Raw genomic sequence first — 15,420 nt, 5'->3', positions numbered from 1 at the left:
CACTGACAGGACTTTCTCCTCTGGAAAAGTTTAAAGCAGACAGTGTGATAAAGTTGCAGAGGAAGGCCAAGAGAAGACAGGAAATGCTTTCTTGAAAGCATTTATAAAAACCAGAGCTTACATATTTTATCTTCTTTTTTTTTTTTTTAAGCCAGCCAACAATCCAAAAGACCAAAACAGATTCAGTTTCACATCACAGAAGGCAAACAAAACCAGGAGGTATTTACATTTAAGAAGCCAACGCTGGTTTCATTTTGGCATTTTCAGCCACACTAGCAGCTCTTTGGTTTACAGTGTGGGTCTGTCACTCCGCTGCTGGACAGAAATATCTCTCCGACCACGGGATGATTGGCATTAGATCTACTGCAGACATTCGCCTCCCCTCGATGATGAACCCTCATACTTGCACGGCACTTTTCTACTCTAACTGAACAGTCAAAGCACTTTTATTACAAGCTGCATCCAACCATATAATAATTTATACTACATTTCAAGTGCTTTTGAACCAACAAACACTCATATAGTCCAGGGTTCAGTAGTACACAGAAGAGTTTTAAATAGATGCACAGTTTCAAGTAAACCTTTAAAGTGTTTTTTAAATGAGGATAATACACTGACATAAGTGTCCTCACACACACACCCAAAAACACACCTGTTATATCCTCATTAGATCCTGTTAGATCTTCGTTTCTGGAGAGGGACTGTGAAGAAGTGCAACAGAAGAAGAGTGTTAAAGTACAACGATAAGCAAACATTTGGGCCGCATAACTTCTAAAAAAGGAGCAAACACATTTTTTCCTTGTCAATAAATAAAGTTACGCAGGTGAAAAGTATTCCATATCCTGGCTACTCACTACTTCACCTGTGAGGTATAAAAAGCTTTCCGCTGGTGAGCACCACCTGCCTTCTTCATTTACATCCAACCAAAGTTTCAGGTCATAAATCCACTGTGACTGTGAGGTGCTGCTACAGCTAACCATTTGTTGTCTCAACAACTTTAAAAATTAACTGCCGTGTTTTGTTTAGATTTTTATTGCGAATTGATTAAAAACAAATGTGTCCACTTGTGCTATTTCCATTCATTTTGGAAGCCTTAGCCTCAGCTGTGTAGGGGAGGAAGGGGCAGGTGAAATAAGAGCTAAGGGACTGTTATGTTTTTTGATAATGTATGGTTTCAAAATCTAAAGTTTGAGGATAAAATTCTGGATATTTTTTTTGGGGGGGTGGGGCCCCAGTTGTGTGTGGGCCCTTGCCCAAAATGTCTCTTGGATAATCCAAGAGCTTAAAAGCTTCCTCACTCCACATTATCCTGCTTTTTCCCAGAATTCAGAGGATTTTTTCCCGGTATATTTTTCTTAGAAAGTAAACACGAAGTGTCGGAGTCATCTTTCGTCTTCTCAGATATTCGTGCCACAGGATTAAGTGCCGCTTTGATCACAGAGAATGAACAATGATCCCTATTAGAACTGAGAATCAGCCCATTCTCTTTTCACGCTCCTCATTAAGCCCGCTGTCTGTTTGGGTTTAGTCGCTCGGACGTGCTTCGGAGACGGACGGCGGCCTCTCGGGATTCGAGGCTTAATTACCTGCATTAATTCGTTTGGCGCTTTAATGGGCTGGTGCAGCTCTGCGTGGCAGAGGGGAACTTTACCAAGTTGCAAAACACATCTCTGTGCTGTGAATCAGCAGGAGCCAAACACATGCAGTCATATACAAAATCACGCTCTTACCTAACATATGACTGATAGCGTGCATGCTTCCTGTGCCCTCAGGTGACCTTCATTTAAAAGTAAGCTAGCGGCGCCGTGCTGACAGAGCTGCAGATAGGAGCAGAGCGGAGATGAGGAGGTGTGAATGAGGAGACGGGTGGAGGAAATTCAATACAGCTGTTGCTACATTACCGGCGGTGTCATTGTCACCATCGTTTTATACGCCGCGCTGTGGTGAAAAGCCTCATTTGGGTTGTTGATGTTGATGTGTCAGCAGCCCATTAGTGTGGGTGCAGATGGGGGTGGCATTGTGTGTGTGCAAGTAACCAATGAAAGGGTGTGAAAGGATGATATCCGGGGAAGTGTTGCCACACAAAGATGCCATAATTCACCCCGAGGCAGTCAAGAAGAAATGAACTTACTCAGATGAGTGAAGGACAAATCAACATAAGGTGTCTTAGCAACCTGGGCAGGTTTCCAAAATGGCTTTATGTGATCTTGGCTGCAGGAACACATATTTTTTGGAGAAGACCTACCCCTCCTTTGTTGTTTTGACTTTGCCGGTGGCGAGCGCGGTGTCCAAAAACTACTATTTGGGTTTGTCTGAGTCGAGATTAACTCTGCGCGCCAGATGGTTTTAACACAGAACCATCTGGGAAGTCGTCCTGGGAAACCGTTTGGAAAATGACGGGCACGTTCAAAAAATACTTGGCAGGTGATTGAGCAGTCTGTCTATCACTGAGTGTGACCAGCGGAGCCAGCTGGTGAAGCAAACTCTTTTCAAAACCAGATGGGAGAAGAGGGAAGACCTTCGCCGTCTGAGCTCTTCTTCTAGGCCGTCTGCAGGCCCTTAAAGTTATCTTGATTACAATTTCACTTGGAAAAGGAAAAGGCCTTAAAATATCACAAATTTAGCTGGTGGAATCCCCGAAGATGTTGAAGATGACGCTAATCAGACTGTTTGTTGTTAGTCTGCAGAAATGTGAAGAATTAAAAACCAGCTTATTGTTCCTGGTGGTTAAAGTCTGTGCCTGGAAAGAGGGAATAAGATATCTTCTTGAGGTCAATTACTAGTCATTTTAAAATAGCATAGCAAGTATGGTCTCAGTTAAATTGTGTATTTTGTTCTTTAAAGTTGTTTGGACAGGTAACCTGCAACCCACTTGTCCCCCATGACCACTGAGATAGACTCTTGCTTTCAACCGCGAGTTGGTTAAGCAGTTAAGAAAATAGATGGATCTTTTATAGAAGGTCTTAAAAACGTATACTTTTACTTTCCTGTTACCCGCCAACCACATCTGTTCTTCTTTTAGAGAAGAAATACTCTGTTTCAGCCTTATCTGAATCCGTAGCAGCACATTTTCTCAAGAGAAGGAAATACAGTGACATTTTAACAAGCTGATTTCTTTTGCTATTCTCTAAACTGTTAATAGTTTACCTAAAACTTCACTCCAGCTTTGTTTTTTTATGCTTTGGAGACCAAACTATTAATATGTGCTAGTACTTAGTAGTTTGGTTATATCTTAGGATGTGAATACCAGTAAAACCTGACATATATACAGAGTAATTCATTGCCCATCAGTACATAAAACCTGAGAGAGTATATAACAAGCCCATGAGGTAGTTGTTGATGCTATGACAAGACCTCTCAAATGACCCTGAAGTAAAGCTTTAAAGGTCTACCTTCCAAAATCTGATCCTGCCAGCAGGCTAAGTAAACAGGGTCCTGCTGAAAGAGACATGAGTCACTCGCCACAACGCGTAGGAGTGTTAACAAGCCATCTATTTGCCTCCTCTTGCCGCTCGTTTAAGTCGCCGACGTTGCCCTTCATCGTCCATGAAGGCATCCTGAGCTCCCCTCACCTGAGTGGGAACAAATGTTTGCTCAGCGCCCTCCCTCCTTTTGGCTCGGCTGTTCGTGATGTCATCGTTCTCTGAAAGGCCACGCACCGCCGTCATGCAAGCGACAACCTCATTGGATGTGGTAAATATTTGCCCGGCGGCAATTATAGCCGCGCCAAGTGTCCTCAGAGCAACAGCCTGCTGGGTAAACAGAAGGGAAATAAATGAGCAGTGTGCATCTGGCAGAGGCTGAAAGAAGCCACTGATGGGCGCTCAGAGCGATGACATGTACCTGTAGAAAAGGTCACCGAGGTCTTCAGCGGACACCTCGCTGTCATCTGCATGTGACAGCTGGGTCCAGGCTTCCCTTAAACCCAGAGGGAAGGTAGCCCGGCTGAGTGACCTTTTAAACAAGCAGGAGGCTTGCTTGTTATCTCCTGAGTCTGGTTGCTCTGAGAGATTTAATATGCCTACTGCTTTTCACATTTCAGCACATTTTCACTGGGCAGAAAATATGAAAAGGCATTAAAGCTGCTCTCAAGCCGGGCCAATAGAAAGACAATAAATCAGATAAACCAGATGAATCTTTTTAACCGATGCTACTGCGCTCCACTAAGCTCTCGTCTTTCATTGTCTGAATAGTCACGAGTCCCCAAAACCATTTAGGTGTCGTCTCTAAAAGTAATAATAAAACTATTTATATGTAGCATGTGTTTAAACTAAGCTTTTAAAAACTCGCAGTACAATAAACTAATGAATAACCTCAGACATTTTATTAGCTGAAGGTTTGCCTGTTTTCAGTGTCGTCTTCCTGCCTTTCGATGGCATTTGTCTCTCCCCATTGGAGAGAACAATCTAACTCTCGTCCTCCACCTTCCCTGTCCTGATGTGTTTTTATTAACCTAACAATAACACTGGAGGTAGCCAGCAGGCAGCACATCGTTATATGTCAAAGAGCACAACTTCACTAGCCCTCCAAACAGTTTTTTGTCTTATTTAGTATCCAAAGTTACATTTTAGATTTTTAGAAATAGGCAGGTCTTTAGGTTTCTTTAGTATTAAAGTACACTGTAAAAAAACAGGAACCCGTATTGGCTAAGTAGGCTGACATTTAATAATACCAAGGTTTAAGATGAACAAAAGAGCCCACAAAACAAAAACAAAGTGTTAAATTAACAGTAACCCTTTTCCTGCTGGCAGTATCGCTAGTTTTTGAGAGTAATAAGGGGCCCAGATTTGAAAACTTCAGATCTAAGTCATGCAGTAACAAATGGTTTACATCACTTGACTGTGTATGCTTTTAAGCAGATAAAACCTTAAAAATAATCAGTCCAGAGTGAGGAGAGCCAGAAGCAGCTGTTTATTCCTCTTCTGGTTTATTTCAGAGAGTATTTAAAGCCTGCAGTATACGTTTTCAGCTCTGACCCCAAAGGCCTCGCCGGGATGATGTCTGCTGTGGCGCGAGCGCCAACAGTGAACACCTTAAATCACCACGGGCTTGTTCAGATTGGATTCATAAGAACCATATGGACTACTGTTAGTCAGATGAATGGCATTCCTTTCCATACTAGGCAACTCTTTTTCCGTTCCCCTCTCTTTCCCTTTCTTCCACTTGAGTTACCTTTTTTCATAAATCTCTTTTACAAACCAGTTCCTCTGGAGCACTAATCCCATTCTGAGGTTACGTCTCCTACTGCTCATGCTCCGATAAATGTCTCAGGACGAGAGATGCTATTAGGTTATTGTGCTATAAAGTGACTCATGAGTGGATGCAGGGACTGAGGTCTTTCATGTCCCTGGGGACTCGGCCCTTTGCCAGGGAGCCGTGCGTATGGTTCCTATTTTCGAGCCCTGCTAATGAACCCTGTTTGTTCCAGTGTAACGATAGCGTTGCGCGGGGGCAAAAGAGGAGTACTGGGCTCAGGGAAGGACATTCCCAGCATTCCTCCGTCTGTCTGACGCATCAAGGAGGTCGGCTGCTCTGCTGCTTTTAGGAGATGTGAATCAGCCTGAGGGTTTAAGAATGGGGGGATTAGGAGGTGTGAAGGAGCTGATTGCCTCTGACGGGAAAAGAGGAGGAAAAATGTGTTAAATAATTAACAGGGTTAAAAATGTCAAGGGCGTAGGTGAGGCTCGCAGCATGTGTTTGTATTTTGTTTCGTTTTTTTTTCCCAAGCAGTAATCGTGCCATTATTCCTAAGCCTGTCTACACCGCAGTGTAAAATATTTTAAAGGTGTATTAAATCCTACAGCACCAAATGCTTCAGTTTAAGAGTGTTGTTCATCAATACCAGTGACCCGGTGATTACTTCACCAGAGATTTCTGGATTTAGAAACTCACAGTCCTGCCAGCACTACGATAAAATTCCTTCTCCAATGCCATTTCGGCTATAAAACTATCTTCCATTCTAAAAACTCTCCCAAAGCACTGCTGAAGGTTGACCTATTTTTATTGCTTGACTGAATCACATTATTTTAAGTTTTATTTAGTTTTTATTAGTTGAGCTCTAGTATTGTGGGATATGTGTTTTCCAAGTGAGCAGAGATATAACGATCTCACATGTGTCAGTTGGTCTTGCTTCCATTGCCTAATTCTTCTGGTATAAGTAACAGTTACAGTGAAATGAAAAGCTTATATTACAACAACAAGTTGTTTGTGCAGCAACCTCCACTGCCTCCAGTACTAACCAGTCAAAATACATTTTCCCCTGGATAGCAGTGTTTACCAACCAGTCTCTATGGCCGGCGTTAATTCAAGCAACAAAAAAATCGAACTTCTTTTTGTACATTTTTAATGGGACAAATTGCATTTCTCACTGTTTATATGAGCCAAAAATCAGTTTCATATGTTTAATAATTTTGTTTCCCCTCCTACAGTTTTTAAATAAGTAGCTATTTCAGGGTAACATTAGCTAGCGTTACTTTCATGTTATGTATCTCTATGAAAACTAAAGCAAAAAGTTGAAATCTTAACAAACAAAAAATAAACCCTTTTATAATGAAGTGTTGTGTCAAGACTTTCTTTTACGGTATTTTGAAGTAGCTTTAGGCTAAGGCTACTTAACTTTAGTGCCCCTAAAAACCTTTCCTTAGTATTTAATTTTGTTTTTAGTATTATAAACTGAACTACACAGCATGCTTCATGGGAATAAAAAGGGAAGTTTATGGATGAGAAACACAGCCTTGCTGAGTTTATTATATTCAAATACTTCTTGTTACATTTTTTTGATGTGGCATGAGTAAGCTAATTCAGGCTAATAAAAGCTAATATTAGCTGCTGTTTTTTTTTTTTTTTTTCATAATCAGTAGTTTAACTTTAAGCTTTTAAAGAAAAACTATACAACAAAGGTACAAATAATAAAGCAGTTTCTCAATGTTTAGATAACCCATTGATCTGTTTAGTAGTTGCCTGTTTTACATCCTCATTAGCAACCTTATCTGGTTTAGCTAGTACTGCAGGCTTATGTTAACTGTGTTTTTCAAGCTGTTTTTTAGGCCTGACTATTTCGGCTTCTAAACAAAGACACCGCTGTTTTAAAATTAGAAAGCTACATGATCAAACGTAGCCATTCGCAACTTCTTAAAATATATGACCTTAGTTGCTGTTATGGTATATTTCAGCACTTTTGTAACCATGTTAGGATTTTAATAAGGGAAACTGACTGAATTGGCTGTCATGTCATTTTACAATGGTGTAAAATCTATGTCACCTTTTTGTCTTTAGAAATCTGTTTTGGGCAGTTTGGGCAGTTTGCTGCTATTCTATAGACAATGGAAAATGGCCCCCAGTCATTTTCAATCCAGAGATACATCCGTGCCTGCAATGCTTTCAAAACAGCTGCCTAAGGAGATTTTTGCAGGGTTGTGTTTATAACTTCATTCCCTGGGTCCTTTGTAAACAGCCTGGCACAGGGAGGATGTTGTTAGAAAATATCTGCCTTGACTGTAATCACTTACTATCCCTGGGTCATTCAGGGACTAGAAATGGAAAACAGGAAAAACAAATAAAAGTCGGCACACATGCATGTACAGACGCTTGAGAGTTGGGTGGCAGCAGGGCTGCTAGGTTGTGAGTCAGAGCATTTGTCCTCTTACCCTGGACGACAACTGATTGTTTGTCTTCCTGCTGTTTTCGGACAGGTGGTGACCCCAACCAGAGTGGGACAGACCTACACTTACAGCCCAGGACAGCATAACCAGCAGGACCTCTATGACGTCCCACCCATCAGATCACAAGGGGTAGGTTCCTCATGCACCATAACACCAGGATCTTTTTTTTTTTTCTTTTTTTTTTTTTAGCAACCAAAGAAGCTTTGATATAATCTGCCAAACAGTGAACCCAATAATACAGTGCACTCTATGACTTAGAATAAAGGAATTTGTTTAAAATTAACCAATATAGGTTCCTAAAACTCCTTAAAATTATTGTTTTTCAAAACCAAAAAAAGCCATTAAACCCATTAATTTCCAGTAATGAGGTCATTTTCTAGTAATAGCTGTGAGGCATACGTTAAGGTTACAAGCTGTACTAAAAACACAGCTTGAAGTGTTTTTCCCCTCTCTTTTTTTCTAATCTTTGGTCTGTATGATGTCAGAGAGAGAGAATGTTATGGTTATCTCTGGTACCGAAACCACACCCACCTTCTGTTTGCAAATGTGGGTGGAGCTAAAGCTGCTGGTTTCAAAAAGAGGATGACCTGAGGGGCTGAGCCAAAGTACAGATAAAGTTATGAACAAGGATTATTTTGAACTGTGGCTCATGCAAAGCTACACTAGGAAACGCCAAGCATAAAAATAAGATGGATAAATATCTTTAACACTATATTGCATGCATCTGAGAATGTACAAATATAATCTTTAGTTTACCTACACATTGATATCAATCGAATCTGTTAGCATGTTTTCACCGCATATCAAGCATCTTCGTTTTAAAAACAAGCCATCCAGGTGAGCTTTTGATGCAGCACACAGTGCCTGGGCAAATGCATTTCATTTCTCAAAACAAGAAAGCCAATTCTCTGATCTGCATCGTGCTATTCTGCCTACCACATTTCCTGTTCTGTGCAGAGATGAGAGAGGATTCTTCACACTTCATTTTCTCTCATGCTGTTGAAACCTGCAGTGCGGCAGTAGTGTTTGCACATTTTGAGAACTGTACTGTATTGTTTTAAAATGCTCAAATAGATATTTTTAGAATTACAGACGAGGTACAGTGTGAAAACAACTCGAGTTGCTTACAGAGATGGAGTTACAGGAAGTCATCACCTGATTGTGCAGTTAGCCTCAATTTCACATTGCTTTATAGTGAGTTTCAGCTTTGGTCTCTGTTCTCACCGTTTTCATAAACTCTTACCGCTCTTTAAGTTTTGTTCTCAGCCAAAACAGCCTTCTGTTTTTAGCCAAAAACCCACTGAAAACTACTTCAAAACAGCTGACAGACAGGTGGAAACTAGCAAAATATGGAAGTGGAGCATTTAGCATCTGAAGGGCAGCTGGTGGAGACCAAAAATGGAGCAAAAAGAGAAAATACTGTGCAAAGAAAAACTCCAATCAGTGACCGTGTTGCTCTATAACTATTCACCATATCAAACGGACTTATCGTGCATTTTTTCCTGTCATATATACAAACTTTGTTGTGATGCTGGATGCTGACACTAAACGCAGCCGGAGATTCAAATAATGAGGCCAGCGTACGTACGAGTCAGAAAAGAAGCCCAGGCTTCAGCTGTCAGTGAGAACAGTTGTAACTAATGTGACTACCTCAGGCCAGCCAATCAAAAGCAAGTTGGCCTTACAGCCACCTTTGTGGTAAAGAACTCTCACTTTAGATAGGAGCGCTGCACCGAGGCACCTGTGCAAATAGAAATATGAAGCTTTTAACTTAGCAGTGACTTATTGTCACCTTTCACTGAGCACTAAATTTGATTTTATTTACTTTGTGTCACATTTGCTTCTTCATACATGTTCATATATATTTCTTTTAATGCTTCCTAACTATTACAATCAAACTTCACTGAGTATTACCCCCAACTCTCCCTCAGCCTGGTTCAGGCGAAGTTTCTTCCTGTTAAAAGGAAGTTTTTCCTTCCCACTGTTGCCAACTATATATAAAAAAAAAATGTAATGACTTTAGGGGCAATTTGGCGAGTAGTATTTTCCTCCGAGCCAATTTGGCATGTGGACTTGAGAAGTCTGCGATTGAACTGCGACCTTCTGATTACTAGACATCCCACATACGGCCAAACAGAAACTAATAGTGTGCTACAAAATCAGATCAAGTCAGCTACAGTCAAATAATATGAAGACCAAACTTTGTGTGATTGTTTTTCTGAAACACGTAGTGATCATTTCACTTCCCTCTTTCAGGTGTACGATATTCCACCTGGTCAGATGTTCCCTGGTCAGCAAGGCGGAGCCAGAAACCAAGGAGTCTATGATGTTCCCCCATCACCAATGGACCCTAGGTCACAAGGCATCTATGACATCCCTCCAACCTCTCAAGGGGTAAGAGAAACTTCCAGAAGCAAAATGAAAGGGCACATCAGTCAGCCACTCCATTTGTTTAAGCCACATGAAGCTGAATTAACGAGGCTGCGTATGTCCAGAAAATTGTATTTTTATGTTTATTGATACAGCTCCTAGAATTTCTCTTAATTGACTATATTAAATGAATAATACGTCAAATATCATATTTATTGCATTCCTGCGGCCAGTTTAAATGAAAGCCTCGCCTGCCAGGAGAGTTTAACCAAAACGGCTCCGTGTTTAAACTCGCCAGCAGGGGAAAAAAACAAAAAATCAAGGACAAGGACATAACTCTTCTTTTGCCAGACCCTCTAAGCTTTCACCAGAGCTGACCAGGCAGCGTGCCACCAGTTTGTTTGTAATAACCTGAAATATGCTGGGACCTGTTATTTGCGTCGTTCCTAATTACAGTTTGGGCAGGCCTGTCTAGCTGTAAAGAGTGCGTTTGGAGGCTGATGGAAATCAGTTTTATTGCCCCCGTTGCGCTCCCATCGTGCTCCGTGCCATGCACGTCAGCGCACACTCTGCTGCGTTGAGCCCGAGGGAGGGTGAAAGCTTCGTTGCATTAGAGGAAGGAATCAAGAGGCTGAAAGTTTGAGGTTTCAAATATAGTATCTCCCCAAGCCAGAAGGTCTTTCACTTCCTCAATCTCTAACTGCAGGACTGCTGTGCAAACACACTGCATCCAGTAAAAACCCACTGAGGTGCATTTACAGTCCAAATTCTGTGTTTAGCACATTTTTTGAATGTCATAAACTCGAGTCTCCCGGGGGGAGGGGATTAAAAGAAAACGATCTCCTCTGCAGGAATCCAGGTTTCTAACTGCTAATCTTATGATGGTCGTGAATTTAAAACATGTCACTTTTCTGGTGAGTTCTTAACGAGCTGTGTTTTAGGAAGGGGAGCCTTCTTTGTCGATGACTTTCCAATCCCCGAAGACTAGTCGGCCCGAATGCGGGACCGAGCGCACATTTTAGTGCTGTGCCTTTAAACGGGACCTCAGAGGCCAAAGCTGAAAATTGAAATGTCATAAACCATTTTAGGAAACCAGTACCGCAGCAGTGATAGTTCCTCACTTTGTTATGAGACTGCATGCACATGCAAAGAGTCAGTCAGTCAGTTTATGACTGTTTCTGTCAACTGTAGAGGCAAATGTTTGCTCACTCGCTGTGTGCTGCACTCTTTCACATTAAGTGGACTAAATGCGTCCAAGCCTTTAGTTTAGAAGAATTTGTTATATCCACATCTGGCCAAGCAGTCGTGTGCACACTCCAGCTCCAAGAATGCCTCAGAGGCCCCTTATTTTCAGAGCCCACGGTCGATGCTTCACAAAGCACGATCGATCCTAGTGCGATATAAGTGTTTACATTTTCAAGTTGAGAAAGCGTGACAGCACCTCTCAGGTGCGGATGGCGCGACGTGACTGCAGAAGGAGTGCAGAGGAGGTGTTTGTGTGCAGGAGGTGGAAAAAAAATGAGTCATATCGCAGGTGTTTCCACATCTGTTTAGGAGGGTAGCAGCAAGAGAGTGGGATGCACAGTTCTAATAGTGCAAATAAATGAATGTCTGAGATATGAAATGCTCTGTAGAGGTGCAGCAGAGCATTTTGTATGATGACAGGGATTTCACAACAAGGAAAAAAATAGTCCTGTGAGGCCACTGGTTAGGTGAAAGCTCCACTGTTTGATAATAATATACATGTTAACAAAAATAATAACAGTCTGATTACTGTCCTCGCCCACAGGTCTACTCAGTGCCTCCCTGCAGGACCAACTCTGCCCAGCAGGAGGGGAACTACGACTTCCCGCAGCCCCTCAAGAGCAAACAGGAAGGCATCTACGACGTACCCCCACCTGTCCTCGCCAAGCCCGCCCAGAGCTCGCAGTCACATTACGACTTCCCACCGAACGTGGAGCCTCCGGCTCATCAGCCGCACCCGAACACCAACGGCAATGAAGGCATTTACGATGTGCCACCGCCTGCCTTTCATTCAGGGGCGGGGTCTCGCAACGACGTGTACGACATCCCGCGGGTCATGCAGACCTCCCAGCACAGAAGCTCGCCCGCCGACAGAGACGGCAGCAAAGGCATCTACGACATCCCCGCTCAGGATGCTCGCGCAGTAGCGGACGTGACGGACGGCGTGAACCGCTTGTCGTTCTCCAGCACGGGCAGCACGCGCAGTAGCATGTCCACCTCCTCGTCCTCCACTGGCTCCAGCTCTGAGGGCCGCCTCGCTCTGGATGTGGACACCGCCATCCAGAAGCTGTACCGCCTTCAGCAAGCAGTGGACAGCTCAGTCGGGAATTTGCATTCAATGGCAGCTTCCCCTCACTGGAGGACTTTTCCTTTCATGGAACGCCACGCCAACGACGTCCGCACAGTTCTGGACAGAGTCCGGGCCGGTCTGGGAGACTTCATTGTGTTTGGCAGAGGTGCCGCGGTGAACGCTACGTCTCTGTCAGACAACAGTCTGCACAGTAAGCTTCGAAGGCAGCTGGGACGCCTGGAGGACTCACAGCAGATCCTTCTGCAGATCTACCAAGCTCTGGAAAACTGCAGCTGGGCGCTTAACACCCTGGCCTCGTCTGGAAGGCACCACAACAAGACCGACGACCTGGACCGCTTCGTCATGGTCTCCAGGACTGTTCCCGACGACGCCAAGCAGCTGGCCTCCACGATAGGCAGCAGCGCCGAGCTGCTGTTCAGGCGGACGCATGTGGACGGATCTTTCTCTGTGGGCAGCACGCCTGACGAGAACGTGATCCACCCGCTCACCTCCCCCTCGTCGGACAACGACAACAACGGGGGCCAGACCAAACCTTTCCCCGTGCCCTCGACCCCAGACAAGGACAACATGAACAATAGCGAGAAGTGCGTGAAAAGCTGGATGGAGGACTACGATTATGTACATTTGCAGGTAAACAATTAAATCCACAGTTAGTAGAGTTATTTACTTTAAGTGACTTTACCCAACAGATAAGAATTTATGTGTCGTGTATCAAAGATCAGACCTACGTGAGTCTGGTTTCTCACCCTGTTTAAAACATTTTTTTACCTCCCTTCAGGGCAAAGAAGACTTTGAACGGCAGCAGAAGGAGCTGTTGGAGAAAGAAAACATAATCAAGCAGAGTCAAGTTCAGCTGGGTCAGGAACAGGTGAGGCTTTGTGTTTGTTTGGGCCTCGCAGGTGGAGCGCACACTGTGCGGGGGAGTGAAATACCTCACAGTCTTAAACAAAACAGATGATAACACTGAGCGATTAGGGGCCCTTCGAGGTTCTTACGAAGGCCTCTGCAGACCTCGGCGCTCAGATCTGATTCTAACATCATTCTCTCGATGGAGGCCAGCCAGATTACAAGGTGGAGCGGTCACGGCCCTGAAGTGACCCACATGTGCAAAAATATATAAAACAAATGCTGCCGTACAAATGTAAACATGGAGTCTAGAGTTTTAGGTTTATTTTATTTATCTCGTGGTGCTATTTTCATACGAAGGCGTTTGTGGATGTGGAGTTGCAGCCAGCAGTGGTGGGATTGTTGGTGTGAAACTGATTTCTTCTACATTTTTAGGATGAAATGTAAAGGGTGGCTGTTTCATTTTGGTCATTTAATTTCTAATTTCTTCGAAGTAACAGCGTTTTCCAGTAAATTTAACATTAAACATTTTCTCAGAGACTCAGTTTGATACTTTTAAGACAGCAAAAGTTTGCTGTTAAAAAGGAGAAAAGCCATAAAATGCTTTGCAAAAAGGAAAGTGTTTTTATGTTGATTTTTCTGCTTAAATTTACATATTTATAAAACGCAATTTGGCCTTGTGACCCTGAACCGGAGGATAAGTGGTTAAGAAAATGGATAAGCCAAATGGGAAACATGTTTGCTTTGAAATGAAATGAACAATCAGTGTGCAATCAAAGCTTAGACACGCGTCCTTCCTCCAAAACGTGTTTATACTTCCCTCTGTCAGGTTAATAAAGGGAACTCTGTTGATCTTTTTCTGCCCCCATTTTTAATCTGTGGGTTAAACCTGATGTTTTTTTAAATGTTCACTTCAAATATTTTCCATTATAAATAATTATGTGTATTTAAAGCTAAACCTTTGCCCTTTGACCTCACATCTGTACTGCTTCTACAGATCAATCAGTTCAAGAAGCTGGAGCAGGAAGTGAGCAAACCCGTGGAGAACGACATCACGCAGTGGATTTCACACCAACACTCGGCGCCGCCCTCAGACTCCTCGTCCTCCTCCACCTCCCTCTCCCCGTCCGCCCACCTGTGCGCTCGGGACCGCCAGCTGCTCAGCTTCTACTCGGAGCAGTGTGAGCAGCACTTCGTCACGCTCCTCAGCGCCGTGGACGCCTTCTTCGGCTGCGTCAGCGCCGGCCAGCCCCCCCGCATCTTCGTGGCACACAGCAAGTTCGTGATCCTCAGCGCCCACAAACTGGTCTTCATCGGGGACACGCTGTCCCGGCAGGCCTCGGTGCCTGAGGTGGCAAACAGGGTGATGAACTCGAGCAACGTGCTGTGCGACCTGTTAAAGACGGTGGTGTGCGCGACTAAAACGGCCGCCCTGAACTACCCGAACACAGCCGCCATCCAGGAGATGGTGGACAGAGTCACCGACCTGTCGCACCACGCTCAGCAGTTTAAAGAACAGTTGCTGCAGATGGCTAATTTGTGATTTTCACCCTCATGGCTCCTGCACATCACTCCGTTTGTACATCTGCCATAAAAATATATATATATATTTGCAGTATATGTATGTCGCTCTCCATCTTTAAGCCCGTTTAAGATGTTGTAAATAGTCTGTGTTCTGTAAATATTTGCTCTATTTTTATGTACATTGTTCTATATTATGATATGGACACATATATAGATGCAGTACTGGTGCCTCTGTAGGAACATGTGGACATTTTTCATAACATTCCCATTGCATATTATGAAGCACCTTATGAGATGTCCTGTTATTTCATTTATAACTGTAGAGTGTCGTTTCTGTGTCTTCCTGCTGGATGTGACAGTTAAAAGTTCCTTGTAAATCAAGTCGGTGTCCGTGTCCGTGTGTGTGTGTGTGTGTGTGTGTGTGTGTGGAGCTCTCCACAAAGTAAAGGACTGTTCTTCACCACAGGGGTTTGTCATCCTTATGTCGTCCAAGAAGTGAAGCAGTCAGAGGGGTTTGGATGATAAATAGTGATATTTTCTTAAAAAATATATATATTTTCATGTCAAACATGATATTTGTTGCAAAGATGATAAGATTTATATGTGAGCATAGAAAAAACTTTCAGGTGTTTACTGTGTCCATGTATTGATCAATAGACACCACTGGCTCCAGTTTTACGCCAA

At 43.2% G+C, this 15,420-nt stretch overlaps 1 protein-coding gene across 1 annotated transcript in view; it reads left to right on the top strand.

Moving 5' to 3' along the window:
• Positions 1 to 15,194, top strand: part of nedd9 (neural precursor cell expressed, developmentally down-regulated 9) — a 39,853-nt gene extending 24,659 nt beyond the window's left edge. The window contains exons 3-7 of the mRNA XM_080862530.1: positions 7,692 to 7,790; positions 9,918 to 10,055; positions 11,821 to 12,996; positions 13,145 to 13,234; positions 14,210 to 15,194. Coding sequence (XP_080718656.1) covers positions 7,692 to 7,790; positions 9,918 to 10,055; positions 11,821 to 12,996; positions 13,145 to 13,234; positions 14,210 to 14,755 — 2,049 coding nt within the window. The 3' untranslated portion in view covers positions 14,756 to 15,194. The remainder of the gene's footprint in view (positions 1 to 7,691; positions 7,791 to 9,917; positions 10,056 to 11,820; positions 12,997 to 13,144; positions 13,235 to 14,209) is intronic.
• Positions 15,195 to 15,420: the final 226 nt, after the last annotated feature.

The sequence above is a fragment of the Rhamphochromis sp. 'chilingali' genome (assembly GCF_963969265.1).
Source record: "Rhamphochromis sp. 'chilingali' genome assembly, chromosome: 17".
NCBI lineage: Eukaryota > Metazoa > Chordata > Actinopteri > Cichliformes > Cichlidae > Rhamphochromis > Rhamphochromis sp. 'chilingali'.
Note: the sequence above shows the minus strand (reverse complement) of the source record. Positions and strands in the feature narration are given on the sequence as shown.